We start from the raw sequence: 15,987 nt of genomic DNA, 5'->3' as shown, positions 1-15,987 counted from the left end.
ATCTGTCTCATATCAATAATTCAGACAAAAATGGTTTTTAAAAAGTTAAAAACTCCTACTGTTTTCTCTATCTAGTTTCAGGCAGGCTAAGCCAGCTTGGATTACAGTTAGTCTTTTGGGGTACCTTCTGAGAGCCACAGGAATTAGTCAACCAAATGAATTATCCTGACATTTTGCTGCCAAGTGCCCCAAAGCTCCAGCCTTACAGACTAACAGCTTGAGTTCCAAAAGGCAATAGGTGATGATTTCACCAATTGCTTTGTTACCATGTAACAAAGATGGCCAGCTTCCCAGCTGTGAATTGGGTTTCCTGTTCCCCAAACTACCTCTACTTACACAGTTTCATATTTTTTTATTTGCAATATTTTTTATTCAAAATTTTTTAACATTTACTTGTACATAGTGTGTTGCTTCAATACATGCATATACTGCACAATAATTCACTTAGTGTAGATGGCATAGTTTTGTACCCATCAGTCCACCACTTTTTCATATTTTAAAGTTTATTTGCAATGTTCCACTATGGGAACAAATTTCTGTGTTACTTAAGATTCTGGTTTTAAGTTACAAAAACCCAACTTTCAGCAAGTTAAGCCTAAGAGGGAAAATTATTACAAGGATAAAAGGGTGTGTCACCTAATTAGCAGCTACTGCTTTTTTTTTTTTTCTTCTTAGTTGTTAGCTATTGCTTATTTCATAATCAAAATTAAAACCACTTAAGAAACAAGGGCACTGATTGGAACTGTAAAACAGTTAAAAAATAAGTATCAAGCAGTTTTGAGTCAGGCTTGAACAATATTTTATATATATATATATATATATATATATATATATATGTCACTTGTATGAGATTATACACATAATTGACTATGTTATGTCAATGATAAAGTATAATGCTAAAATACTTATTGTGTCACTTTTTCCAAGGAAGAGAGCTGAAGCTTTGATATGAGTGAACAAGTAACTCTACCTGAAATGACCAAAGACTGGACCAAAGAGCATGTGCAAAAATGGGTAACCGAAGACCTTAAGATTGATGAGAAATATGGGCAAATTCTTTTCAGTGAAGAAGTGACGGGATTAGTCCTGCAAGAATTAACTGAGAAGGACCTTGAGGAAATGGGGCTACCACGGGGTCCAGCACTTTTGATAAGGCGTAAGTACAACAAATTGAATAATAATTCTCCTGAAAGTGACAATCAAGATTCTGGACAGTTAGCCCATGCAAAACCCTCCAAAAAAGAACACCAGAAAAAGCCAAAACAGACAAAAATGGAAGAGGAAAAATCAATGTCATCTGATATCGGTCATGATCTCAGAGAGATCAGAGATACCAAAGAGCAGGAATCAATTCTTATGAAAGAAACTACATTAAATGAAGCAGCAAACACTAAAGACAAAAAAAAGAGTAAACTAAAAACTGAACTGTTGACTTGCATGCCGTATCCTTTTGATCAGTTCCATGACAGCAAACGTTACATAGAAAATTATATTCTACAGCCTGAAACAGGACCACTCAATCTCATTGACCCAATACATGAGTTCAAAGCTCTCACGAATACAGAAACAGCCACAGAAGAGGATATTAAGATGAAATTTAGCAATGAAGTTTTCCGATTTGCATCAGCCTGTATGAATTCACGCACCAATGGTACCATCCATTTTGGAGTCAAGGACGAACCCCATGGAGCAATTGTTGGCGTGAAAGTTACCAGTAAGGATGCTTTCATTGACCACTTCAATCTAATGATCAAAAAGTATTTTGAAGAAAATGAGATCAATAAAGCCAGGAAGTGTATTCGAGAGCCAAGGTTTGTGGAAGTCCTACTGCAGAACAATATGCCATCTGACAGATTTGTTATTGAAGTAGATATTATTCCAAAATACTCTGTATGTAAAGAGAAGTATTTCTACATTAAGATGCAAAATTGTAAAAATAAAACATGGAAACAAAACCAAGATCATTCACTGTTTGTGAGAGAAGGGGCTAGCTCTAAGGATATCCTGGCCAATGTCAAGCAACGGGATATAGAGTTCAAAGCATTTTTACAAAATGTAAAGGCATGGGCAGCATCTAGAAAAAAGGCCGAAGAAGAACATGAAATGAAGCCAAATAAGAAGGAGAGTGAAGGAGTAAAGCTGGTTAAACTTCTCATAGGAAACCGAGACTCGCTGGATAATTCGTATTATAAATGGTACATTCTCGTAACAAATAAATGCCACCCCAACCAAATAAAGCACCTAGATTTTCTAAAGGAAATGAAATGGTTTGCTGTGTTGGACTTTGATCCTGAATCTGCAATCAATGGAGTGGTCAAAGCTTACAGAGAAAGCCGAGGAGCAAACCTTCACTTTCCATACCAGTATGAAGAAAAAACAACTAACATGCAAGAGAAGATTTCTATTCTGAATCTTTACCATCAGCCCAGCTGGATCTTCTGTAATGGCAGATCAGACCTGAAAAATGAGACTTATATGCCTCTAGAACCACATTTATGGCAGAGAGAAAGAGCTTCTGAGGTCAGGAAACTGATTTTATTTCTCACAGATGAAAATATAATGACAAGAGGGAAATTTTTGGTGGTGTTTCTTCTACTCTCTTCAGTGGAAAGCCCAGGAGATCCAATCCTTGAAACGTTCTCTGCTTTCTATCAAGCTCTCAAAGGAATGGAAAATATGTTGTGTATCTGTGTAAACTCACAGATCTTTCAACGATGGAGAGATCTACTACAAACAAGATTGACAATAGCAGATGAATTAACAAACCACAGTATTTCCACTTTAAATGTAGAACTGCTAAACAGTACTATCCTTACGCTAAAATCGGTGACTCAGTCATCAACAAGGCTTTTGCCCTCCTGTGGATCTACTTCAGTTATCCTAGAGAAAAAGGAAGAGGATATCTTGACTGCGCTAGAAATCCTCTGTGAAAATGAGTGTAGAAACACAGACATAGAGGGCGATAAATCTAAATTTCTAGAATTTAAGAAATCAAAGGAAGAACACTTTTATCGAGGTGGCAAAGTGTCCTGGTGGAACTTCTATTTTTCTTCTGAGAACTATTCTTCAGCTTTTGTGAAAAGGGACAGTTATGAAAACCTTAAAGATTTAATACAGCGCTGGGCAGAGTCTCCTAAACCAATATTTGCAAAGATCATCAATCTTTATCATCATCCAGGCTGTGGGGGTACTACATTGGCTATGCATGTTCTCTGGGACCTAAAGAAAAACTTCAGATGTGCTGTGTTAAAAAACAAAGCGACAGACTTTGCAGAAATTGGAGAACAAGTAACTAATCTGATCACCTTTAAGGTAACTGGCCATCAGGATTATGTTCCTGTGCTTCTCCTTGTAGATGATTTTGAAGAGCAGGAAAATATCTACATTTTACAGAATGCCATCCATTCCGTTTTAGCAGGGAAGGGTTTGCGATATGAAAAAACATTGGTAATTATCTTAAACTGCATGCGATCCCGGAATCCAGATGAAAGTGCCAAATTAGAAGACAGTATTGCACTAAAATACCAACTTTCTCCCAAGGAACAAAGAGCTTTTGGGGCCAAACTGGAGGAAATTGAAAAGCAGCACAAGAACTGTGAGAACTTTTATTCCTTCATGATCATGAAAAGCAATTTTAATGAAACATATATAGAAAATGTAGTCAGGAATATCCTGAAAGGACAGAATGTTGACAGCAAGGAAGCCCAACTCATTTCCTTCCTGGCTTTACTGAACTCTTATGTTACTGATTCTACGATTTCACTGTCACAGTGTGAAATATTTCTGGGACTCATATACACTAGTACACCCTGGAAACCTGAAAGCCTGGAAGATAAGATGGGAACATATTCCACGCTTTTAATAACCACAGAAGTCACAGAATACGGGAGATACACAGGTGTGCGTATCATTCACCCGCTGATTGCCATTCACTGTCTAAAAGAACTGGAAAAAAGCTATCACTTGGATAAATGCCAAATTGCACTGAAGATACTAAATGAGAATTTATTCTATGATTCCGGAATAGGAAGAGACAAATTTCAACATGACGTGCAAACTCTTCTGCTTACAAGACAGCGCAAGGAGTATGGAGATGAAACAGACACGTTGTTTTCCCCATTAATCGAAGCTTTACAGAATAAAGAAATTGAAAAGGTCTTGACTGAAGGAAGTGTTCGATTCCCACAAAACGCATTCATTTGTCAAGCCTTAGCAAGACATTTCTACATTAAAGAGAAGAACTTTAACACTGCTCTGCACTGGGCAAATCAGGCCAAAAGGAAAGCACCTAAAAATTCTTATATCTCAGACACATTAGGTCAAGTCTACAAAAGTGAAATCAAATGGTGGTTGGATGAAAACAAAAACCGTAACGTCATTACTGTTAATGATCTAATACATTTACTAGAATCTGCTGAAAAAGCCTCAAGAGCTTTCAAAGAATCTCAACAGCAAACTGATAATAAAGACTATGAAACCGAGGCCTGGTCACCACAGAAGTCCCAAAGAAGATATGACATGTATAATACATCTTGTTTCTTGGGTGAAATAGAAGTTGGTCTTTATACTATCCAGATTCTTCAGCTTACTCCCTTTTTCCACAAAGAAAATGAATTATCGAAAAAACCTATGGTGCAATTTTTATCAGGAAAGTGGAGCATTCCTCTTGATCCAAGAAATGAATATTCTTTGGCTCTTGGCAAGTTTACATCCCACCTACAAAATTTACAATCAGATTTGAAAAAATGCTTTGACTTTTTTATTGATTATATGGTTCTTCTGAAAATGAGGAACACCCAAAAAGAAATGGCAGAAGTCATGTTAAGCAAGAAAGTCGGTCGTTGTTTCAGGAAATATACGGAACTTTTCTGCCAATCGGATTTGAATCCATTACAAAGCAAAGAGAGTCAATTACTTCAGGAGGAGAATTGCAGGAAATCTCTAGAAGCTTTGAGAGCAGATAGGTTTTCTGGACTCCTGGAATACCTAAATCCAAACCACAAAGAGTCTGCAACCATCATGGAAAATATAGTGAATAACTACACCTTCCTATTGCAGCAAAACCCAAATAAAAGGCTGCCAAAAGAAAAACAAAATTTCATTTTGGCCAATATCATTCTCAGTTGTCTAAAACCTAACTCCAAATCCATTCAACCACTTAACGTACTTAAAAAACATCTCCGAGAAGTCTTGCAACTTGCAGGACCAAGTCATCAACACCCAGACCCTTATTTCTTGGCCTGCCTCCTGTTCTGGCCAGAAAATCAAGAGGTAGATCAAGATTCTGAACTAATGGAAAAGTATGTTTCATCCTTAAATAGATCCTTCAGGGGACAGTATAGGCGCATGTGCAGATCCAAGCAGGCAAGCACACTTTTCTATCTGGGCAAGAGGAAGGGTCTCAACAGTCTCGTTCACAAGGCCGCAATAGAGCAGTACTTTGGTAAAGTACAAAATGCAAATTCCCTCTGGCAGAGTGGAGATGTGTGGAAAAAAAGAGAAGTCAAAGACCTCCTGCGTCGTCTAAGTGGTCTGGCTGAAGGCAAGCTAATCTCTATAGAATATGGAACAGAGAAAAAAATTAAAATACCAGTGATATCTGTTTATTCAGGTCCCCTGAGAAGTGGTAGGAACATAGAAAGAGTTTCTTTCTACCTAGGATTTTCTATTGAAGGCCCTCTGGCATATGACATAGAAGTCCTCTAAGAAGATACATTAGTTTGAATATGTTCATTCATATCGCTCTATGATTTTATTTCCTCTCTCTGTTCCCATGGCATTTTGATGACATTATTGGCTTACCTCTAATCATGGATTTTGCTTTTGTCCCCCTGAATGAAGAATAAGCCTTTTTAGAATAAGAAACATGCCTACATACAGAGCTTGGCACACAGTAGAGTCGATTAGTTAATGTCTTAAATATGCATTTTCATTTTAACCTATCCAATTATGAAGTTTCAATTGCTATCCACTGGTCAAACTATAACTGGTTATAGTCAATAAAATCTGTTTTAAATTCAACCATTTTTAAGAATTTTCTGAAATATTTCTTCACTGTGAAAGCATCTCCTTGGCTTATTGAACTCAAACCCACAGATGTACACCAGAGTTCCACTTACCTCATCTTGGTACAGATAAAAATGTATGCTGAAGGTAAATATTTCATCCCCCATCCTCCATCTAGCCCCTCCACCAACACACACACACACACACACACACACACACACACACACACACACACACACACACACACACACACACACACACACACAGAGTTCCTTGTACTCTTCGCCCTTCTCTCAACTCCTTGCTTCAGGAGGGGGAAGAGAGCAAAAAACAAGGTAGTCACAAGCTTCATCTACCTCCATTCTCTTGCTCCCATTTACAGGTGAGTTTGTTCCTTTGGCCATTCTTGGGTGCTGTGAATGCGGCCTTATCTGCGCCTTGTCTTTAGATCCCATCTCCTCTAGCTTCTTTTTTCCGTTCACTACCCTCATTGTTCTCTTCACTTCTCAGCCTGTGATGTATGCATGCTGTTTTCTCTGTTGAGATTCTCTTATTTTCATCCAACATTCTCCATATGGTTATTCTGATTTGTCCTTCACTACTCAGTTCAGGAGTCACCTCCACCAGGAAGTCTTCCCTGACTACAATATCTCAGGCATGGTTTCCTCATGGCAATACTTGCTCTCAATTTTCCAGTAACAGAATGCCAGCCCATAAGTTCATTTCCAGATTTATATCAGCCAGAAAGTCTTAAGCAGCATTCTAGAGTTTGAAATTTAAGATCTACGCCTTGCCTATAAAGTAAAAAATGTGCTAATATAGATTAAATTGAATATTTAAATAACAAATATGTTTACTTATTCAAACCTTTGTATCTCCTTATAATGTAACTTAGATATTCCAGACTTCAAACCCAATTCCTCTTGTCATCAAGAAATCTATGCCCTGTTAGGTTTCCCTTAACAAGTATTTCTAAGAACCTGGGGAATGCTCACGTGGACCATGAACATGACCTTGTTTCTGGAAGCCATGTCTGCTGCTGATCCTGCTCCAAAGGGCTGCTTCCCTCTTCTGCAGTCCACCTGTCCATCTGGTAACAGGCCCTCCCAAGTGTTTGCACTCCCCAAAGCATTCATAGACCTGTGGACATAGGCCTGTCCCTCAATTCTTTTACAACTCTGCCAAAGAATTCAGCAAGACATAACTAAAGGCTTGACATCAAGAAAAAGGTTATAATAAAATGAGGAAAAACCATTAAATGCTCTTGTTAGCCATAACTATCCTCAAAGTTCATAGGCCTGATCCCTTCACCAGATTTCTTAGGGGACTTCTCTCTCCTCAGTCCCTGTTATTAGTTATTTTTCTGTGGCTTATAACAGAATACCTGAAACTGGGTGATTTACAAGAAAATGAAATCTATTTCTTACAATTTTGGAGGCTGGAAGTCCAAGGTCAAAGGGCACATCTGGTGAGGGTCTTCTTGTTGGTGGGGACCATCTACAGATTCCCATGGTGACGCAGGGTATCACGTGATGAGGGCTGAGCAAGAGCACATGCATGTGCTCTTATAAAGCCACCAGTCCGTACCCATGATAACCCATTAATCCATTCACCCATTAATGGATTAATTCATTAATGACGGCGGGGCCCTCATGATCCAATCACTTCTTAAAAGCCCCGTCTTTCAAATACCATATTGGGGATTCAGCTTCAACATGACCTTGGGGGGACATTCAAACCACAGCAGCCCTCATTTCAACAGCCATGTTGTAGAGGGTCCGTGCTCAATCCTCTCAGATGAAACAATCCTTAAACATGAATGCTTGACTCAGAGATTAGGCTGCCAACCCTCTGAGGTCCCCAGAAAGAATTACATTTTTCCTGAAAATAAATATAATATGCAGAGAAGTCATCCTACACACAACGAGGACAAGGTTTTTCATTATTATGCAGAGAAGTTGAAATCCCCATTTCCACCAGATCAATGGGGTGATAGATGTCATAGCCAGATCACCTTCACATCCCAACTCCCCATTTCGGAATAAAGTCTTTGCTTTATTCTTATAGAATCAAAGAGCCCACTAAAATGCTTTGCCCAAAATAAATTCATAGGACCCCTTCACAGGTAGAGTCATGTTCCACTTACAGAAAAACCAAAAAACTTATACTAGCCTTAAATTCCCGTCTATCCCATTTCAAAAATATAGAGATCTAATTACTGCTCAAGGAAGTCCATCAGAAAATAAAAACAACAATTTTTAACTGATTTTTTCTTAAGACTACCTCTCTGTTCTCTTTTCCAGAGTTGCTATCAGGGAAACCCGAAAGTGAAAACAATTACTGGGTTGAGTATTTATTTGTGATATTGTGTGTTAATTCTACTGCCTCTTTCCTCAGCTCCCTCCTCATGAGGACTCGTGCCCTCATGTTATCTCCAGCCGACAAACCCTCCATTTTTTTTGTTTATTACTCATGCTCAAGTTAAGTATGAACTGGAAAAAAAAAATTACACAAAGATGTTTCTTCAACTTGAAATGTTTTCATTTTGCATTTTTATTTGAGAAAGAAAATATTACTGAGCACCAAATATGCATGAGTGATCTAAGATCCAGGGCGGCGTCTACCGAAGCCTGTGAAGCCCACGTCACAGTATTTCATGAGTAACAGATAAATAAGGACCTTTAGATCAGCAGATCCTGTAGCGAGCACTAACTCTATTTTCCACTATTAACGATATTCTCAATATTTCCTCAAAACACATGACTAGATAAATGAAGAGACTAGATTAGAAAAAAATTAATTTACATTAAACTTGGTGTCACTCTGAAAGGATAACTTGTATATTAGTTTGGAAATACCTATGATAATCCCGATGCGGGATTTCTGATCATGTGACTAGTACTTAAAGTTACAAACAGACTCTGAACACAGAGAAATGTAACAAGAGGGAAGAAAATTTTTAAGACAAGTCAAAGGTCAAAGGTCTCTGCTTAAAGCTGAACTCCTGAGTAAGTAAAACATACCCATCTATGCTCTGACTCTAACCCAATATGCCTAGTCCCTGTGGCAGTTGGGCCTGCAAGGGTGGACAGTTGGCAATGTCGTACCTGCGGTTCATAGAGCACAATCCAGTTCCCGAAGGGAGTCCTGAAGGAGCCTCATGTTAAAAAGACTGAAGATGTATGTTGGCTATAAATAGCCACAGGAAGATTCAACTTGTTCTCACAGTCTTAGGAAAGTGGAAAGTGGCATTCAAAATGCATCATGGCAGATAATTTTTAGGTCCATCCAGAAAGAAAAGTTAGTACTATTCTAGAGAGTTAGTAGGCAATATCCATGTGGTTATTTAAAAGATACCAGCTGTGTGCAGAGGGGCAAGATCTGCCTAGGAGGATACAATATCCACATGTGACCCTCATAATGTCACTTTGCTTTCAACCTATTTTATTAAATTTCTAACTGTACAAATTTCACTTGTACAAAGCAGTTTCATTTTGCTGGCTAATCTTGGGAGTTAGAAATGATGTTCATTACAGATATTGTAAAAATATATACATTTGCTAATGAGTGCTAAATCTGATTCCTAAAGTGATAAGAATATAATATACAGTTCAGGTCAGGTATTATGGGTATCAGTTAAACTAAAACACCACTTACCCTCAGACATTGTGGGGTAAAATTGGACACGACTGGAAGCCTCACACTCTTGATACTAATGTACAGAGTACCAATATATCTTTTCTTTGAAAACTGTTGAGTGAGGTTGTAAGATCCGTGCACCATGCACAAATCCCACAGACTGGGACGGCTCACTTCACAAAGACCATGAGACTGAGACCTATGCAATTAAGCAAGAGGGACTTTATTCCAGCATGCTGGGGTCACTTTGTCTCCTGGACAGAAGCGACGCCGAACTTACAATACAAGCAGCTTTGTACAGTTTTTCTGAACAGATCTTTGTGACAGGATGAGTTGTTGGTTATCTGTGGTGCCTTTAGATTTATGGGTAAACTTTAGCAGGCTGGTACCCTGATAGATTTGTGGTGTCTTTAGATTTACAGGTGGGCTTTAGCAGGCTGGTACCCCGATAAGGAACAGCGTGTTTCTCAATCGTTTATCTTCCCCGGGGTCTGGCCAGGTGGCCTTTAGATAAGGAACTAGTCGGTTCCTAGAACTGGGTGGGGGCCATTCCCTTCCTTGGAATGTTTAGTGTGCTCGGGCCTGACCTTTGTATGGCCCCTTAGAAGCTGCTTTACTTAAGCATTTGTTACAAGACTGCGTACATTAAAGTTATATTTTTCTACAATTCCACTACAATTTTCTACATCCCCTACAAGGTGACCCCAGCTCCTTATCTGATTTTGATCTGACAGTGGCCTGACACAAAGACTTAAAGAGTGCCTTAAAGAGTGTTGCTCCTGGTATAAATTTTGACAAAGACCTGGCAGTTTCTTACAAAGCTAGATACACACCTACCTGATCCAGCAATTCCATGCCAAGGTATTTACCTAAGAGAAATGAAGACATATGTTTATCAAAAGACTTGTACAAAAATAGTCATAGCACCCTTATGCACGAATGCCAAAAATTAAACTAACTCAGATGTCTGTCTAAAGGAAAATGGATAAACAAATTGTGGTATATTTATACAACTGAATACTATTCAACAATAAAAAGGAACAAACTACTGATACTTGCAACAATAGGACCACCCTTAATAACATTCTGTGGAATAAAAGAAGCCAGTCACAGAAGAGTACATATATATGACTCCATGTGTATGAACACCTGAATCAGGTAAAATTAATCTATGGTTAAAAAAAAAATCAGAAGAGTGATTTCCTCTGAAAAGGTTAACAGTAACTGGGAAGGGACATTTGATAACAAAAATGTCCTGTATCTTGATTGGGGTGTGGGTACTCAGGTGTGTCAAATCATTTGTCAGATTATATTTAGTATACACACACTCCAATTTTACCTTAGGGCAGGTGGAGCTAAAACAAGAGTATCAGAATGTGAGAGACAGAGAGAGATTGAGAGAGAGAGGGAGAGAGAATAGCAGAATGTTAATAGATTTGAAGTTGTGTAATGAATAAAAGGGGGTTTATTATGCTATTTGGTTTACTTTGTTTATCTCTGAAAATTTCCAGATAAAAAGTTTTGACATTTATGCTACAAAAGTCTATTTAATGATATGAGAAAATAGAATCTATATTTTGCAATATGGAAAAACAAAATATTACATGCCAGATGTTTCCATTGTTGGGACAAATATTTGCATATCCATAAAAGACTAAAAAGTTATGTACCAAAACTGTTAATTAGCAATTGTTGGGGGGAGTGAAATACAGGTGTCTTTTGCTTTTCTACTTATTTTTCTTTCTCTTTGTTGTTTTCTGGATGTTTCTGATTTTTTAAATTGAACAGTTTTTTAATTAGGAAAATATATCGTAAATGTTATCTTTTTTAAAATAACCAAGAACAACAATACAAAAAGAGAGTAATGGTCCTAATTACTCTGAATCAATAATAAGAGAAATGTACCCAGGACCTTTGGAAAAGTCCTGCCTCACAGGCTAAGAGGCTTCTTGGTATCATCATATGCTAATATTACCTTTATTTGGGAGAAAGAAGAATATGAAAAATGCAAAACTTTGGTGGTTCTGTTCCCAAAAGAAATTTCATGTAAACACAAAAGAAAGGAAAGAAAACATGAGAAAGACTACAAAGGCTTTCTAAGTCATGACAAATATTTTTGTGCTTTCTATGCTATAATAATTTTATTAGAGAACCAAGGAAACATCATCTCCCACCTTCAAAGACCCCAAGTGAGTCAAAATAGAAACATTGATGAGATGGTATCCAGGAAGCTTGCCTCTGGACAATCTTCTCTTAAGAAGGGGCTCCTCACTGTTTGGATTTTTAAAATAGTTTAAAAACAAAAAACCACCTTACTCCAACTAAGAGTTTACAAGAAGGCCTGGAAAGAAGAAGGAACATCCCCTGGTCTTTAGCAGAGAATCTCTCTCAAACATAGAGCATTTCTTCTAGTGAGACAGACACATCCCGGGATTCGTTGGAGAGGCTTACTCACAGCAGGAGAAGGCTGATGGGTTGAAGACCAGGCTGAGGTCTGGGCGGGCAGGGAGAAAAGAGTGCTAGACAACATCACAATTCAGCAGCAGAATCTCCTCAGGTGGCAAAGCATTATTAGTTTCCAGATCCTACAGGGGTATTTCAGGAAACAACTGGCCCAAGAAATTCACTTGCAGCAACAGCAAGACTGAGCCAACAGAGTGGATGAAGTAATGAGAAACCCAGGCAGACAACACATGCAAGTCTAGAGTCTAGATCATACCTTGTCAACTGGGGCTCTATCGCCACCAAAGGGGTAGAAATTGGTTCTTGGGAGCAAAAAAAAAAATAGACTATATTTTTAGAACAGTTGTAGGTACACAGCAAAATTGAGCTGAAGGTACAGAGATTTTCCATACACCCCGGCTCGCACAAGTACAACCTCTCTCATTGTCAGTGTCACACACAGAGTGGTATATTTTTTACCAACCGATGAATAATGTGAACAGTGACACATTGTTATCATTGAGTCCATAGTTTAATATCAGGGTTCACTCTTGGTATTGCATATTCTGTGAGTTTGGACAAATTCATAATGACATGTATCCATCATTATAGTATCACACAGAGTAGTTTCACTGCCCTAAAAATCCTCTGTGCCCCATCTATTCATCCCTCACCTTTAACCCCTGGCAACCACTGATCTTTTTACTCTCTCCATAGTTTTGCCTTTTCCAGAATGTCATTCAGTCAGAATCACACAATATATAACCTTTTCAGGTGGCTTCTTTCACTTAGTAACTTGCATTTGAGGTTCCGCCATGTTTTTTTATGGCTTAACAGCTCATTTCTTTTTAGCACTGAATATATTCCATTGTATGGATGTCCCACAGTTCATTTATCCATTCACCTACTGAAGGACATCTTAGTTGCTTCCAAGTTTTGGCAATTATGAATAAAGCTGCTATAAACATCCGCGTGTAGTTTTTGTGTGGACTTAAATTTGCAGCTAATTTGGGTAAATATCAAGGATCGCAATTGCTCTTCGGTAGCAATGTGTTTAGATTTGTAAGAAACTGCCAAACTGTCTTCCAATAAAGGTTTACCATTTTGCATTCCCACTAGCAATGAATAGAAGCTCCTGTTGCTCCATGTCCTCGCCAGCAATTAGCAGTGTAGTGTTTTGAATTTTGGCCATTCTAATAGATACATATGGTTTCTCATTGTTGTTTTAATTTGCAATTCCTGAATGACATATGACATCCTTTTTTATGTAAAAAGCACAAATATACATAAACAGATACAAGTACAGTGTATACTTATAGCATTAAAATTTCATGGGGGGAGGGGAAAAACTAGATTTAAAATGTCCCTTCTTAAAGGAGCAATAATGGAATTTTAAAAATGAGAAATGCTAGTCTAGGTGGTTAGAGAGGCAGCATGGGGAGAGCGACACAGGAGAGAAGAGAGGAATTGTCCTTGCTGAAGGTCTGGGACCTGGTGTCACAGGGAGTCTGAGCAAGTAGATAAGCTGGTGGAATATGGGCAGCAGAGCGAAAGTTAATCTTTACAACCTGGTTGTATTAGTCAGGGTTTTCCAGAGAAACAGAAAAAATGGGATATATACGTGTATGTGTATGTGTGTGTGTTTACCTGTACACATATATAAACATGCATCACTTAATGACAGGCATATGTTCTGAGAAATGCATCATTAGACGACTTCGTTGTTGTGCAAACATCAAAAAGGGTACTTACAGCAACCTAGATGGTGTAACCTACTACATACCTAGGCTAAATGGCATAGCCTATCGTTTCCTAGGCTACAGACCTGTATAGCATGTTACTGTACTGAATACTGTAGGCAATCCTAACACAATGTAAGTATTTGTATATCTAAATACATCTAAACATAGAAAAGGTAAAGTGAAAATACAACATGAAAGATTTTTTTTTAATGATACACCTGTGTAGGGCATTTACCACGAACAGAGCTTGAGGGACTAGAAGAGGTGAGTGGATGTGAAGGCCTAGGACATTACCGTATGCTACTGTAGTGGATTGAATTATATCCCCCCAAAACTCACTGAAGCTTGAATTGTCTCCCAAGGTTTGTGTATTTGAAACTTAGCCCCCACTATGACTCTAAAGAGGATGGGGAATCCTATTACAGTAATTGAAAGGTAGAGCCTTGAAGAGGTGATTGGATTGTAGGACCATGCCTAGTGAATGGATTAAAAATGGTGGTCAGAAAAAAAATAATAAAAAATAATAAAAAATAAAAAAATAAAAAATGGTGGTCAGAGGCATGGTTCTGAGAGCTTTGAAACAAGAGGAGAGTCTGTCTCTCTCTCTCTCTCTCTGCTCTCAGTGCATCCACCATCTTGCAATGTGAGACCCCTGGGTCACTGTCACCACCACCAGATGGACTTTGGACTTCCCAGCCTCAGAAACTGTAAGCAATAAATGTCATTCTTCTTTATAAATCACCCAGTTGCAGGTATTTTGCTACAAACAACATAAAAGGACTAATACAGCTAATGTAGACTTTATAAACACCATACACTACATTAAAGAAAAGACTTTATAAACACCATACACTACATTAGGCTACACTAAAGTAAAGAAAAAAAAAGTAATTGTTCTATGACACTACAACAACTATGATGTCACTAGACAATAGGAATTTTTCAGTTCCATTATAACCTTATGGCACCACCACTGTATATATGGTCCATTGTTGACCAAAACATTATGATGCAGCACATGACTGTATAAATACATACACACACACACACATATATATTTATATATTTACATATACAAAGAGATTTATTATGAAGAATTGTCTCGTGCAATTATGGAAGCTGACAAGTTCCAAGATCTGCAGTTGACAGGCTGGAGACCCAAGGGAACTGATCGTATAACGTCCAGTCTGAGACTGAAAGCCTGAGAACCAGGAGAGTTGATTGTGTAGTTTTAGACCAAAGATGGGCAGGCTTGAGACTCAGGAAGAGCTGATGTTTCAGTTCAAGTCTGAAGGTGGGGAAAAAAACAAAGTCCCAGGTCAAAGTCAGTCGGGTAAGATGAACTCCCTCTTACTCATCCTTGCTCTGTTCAGACCTTCAACTGATTGGATGAGGCCCACCCACGTTATGGAGTGCAATCTGCTTTACTCAGTCTATCTATTTAAATGTTAAACATCCAAAAACCCTCTCATAGAAATACCTAGAACAGTGTTTGACCAAATATCTGAGCATCCTGTAGCCCAATCAAGTTGATACATAAAATTAAACATCACACTGGTCCACCTGGATAGTGGGACTCAGGCTTGGGGCTCAGGTCCTAGGATTCCCTTACTAGGATGGCTCCTGGGGGTGGGTAATGAGTCTAATGGTTATATCTTGGCTCTCCTTCACAGCCACCTATTTCTTCCTAAAGTTCAGGACTTAGAGCACTGGCCTGAAGCCTGAGTTCAAATCTCTACCACATACTAGTTGTACAAACTTTAGCCACAATATTTAACCTCTCTGTGCCTCAGTTTCTTCACATGTAAAATGGAGATAATAATAGTATCTACCTCAGGGGATTGTTGTGAAGGGTAAAAAAGTGAATATAAAGCACTTGGAACATGATACCTGGTAAGCACCCAATAAATATTTAAAAATCTAGTGTGAATCAACTGCAGGATGTGGAAACCATAAGCTAATTGAGCACACACAATAGATATTAGTACTTGCTGCTAATTTTTAAAATATCAGCTATTTTGTCACTCCTCACTTAAGCAGTTTTCAACCTGGCGCTGACACTGACCTTAGAAAAGATAAATCTCTGCAGGGTGACTATTGGGGTTCACAACCCTGGTCTGTCCTGCAGAACTAACACAGAGGCTTTTAGTATTTATAA

At 38.3% G+C, this 15,987-nt stretch overlaps 1 protein-coding gene across 1 annotated transcript; it reads left to right on the top strand.

Moving 5' to 3' along the window:
• The first annotated feature begins 948 nt into the window (after nucleotides 1–948).
• SAMD9L (sterile alpha motif domain containing 9 like) lies at nucleotides 949–5,969 on the top strand. Its single transcript, XM_063100832.1, has one exon. The coding sequence runs from the start codon at nucleotides 949–951 to the stop codon at nucleotides 5,704–5,706; it is 4,758 nt and encodes a 1,585-aa protein (XP_062956902.1). The 3' UTR covers nucleotides 5,707–5,969.
• The last annotated feature ends 10,018 nt before the right edge of the window (nucleotides 5,970–15,987 follow it).

Source organism: Cynocephalus volans, chromosome 6 (genome assembly GCF_027409185.1).
Source record: "Cynocephalus volans isolate mCynVol1 chromosome 6, mCynVol1.pri, whole genome shotgun sequence".
In the NCBI taxonomy this organism is placed as follows: domain Eukaryota; kingdom Metazoa; phylum Chordata; class Mammalia; order Dermoptera; family Cynocephalidae; genus Cynocephalus; species Cynocephalus volans.
This window is presented reverse-complemented; position numbering and strand designations above follow the sequence as displayed.

What these genes read in the sequence shown, in the direction of transcription:
- SAMD9L (XM_063100832.1), top strand. Translation starts at nt 949, where the DNA reads ATGAGTGAACAAGTAACTCTACCTGAAATGACCAAAGACTGGACCAAA.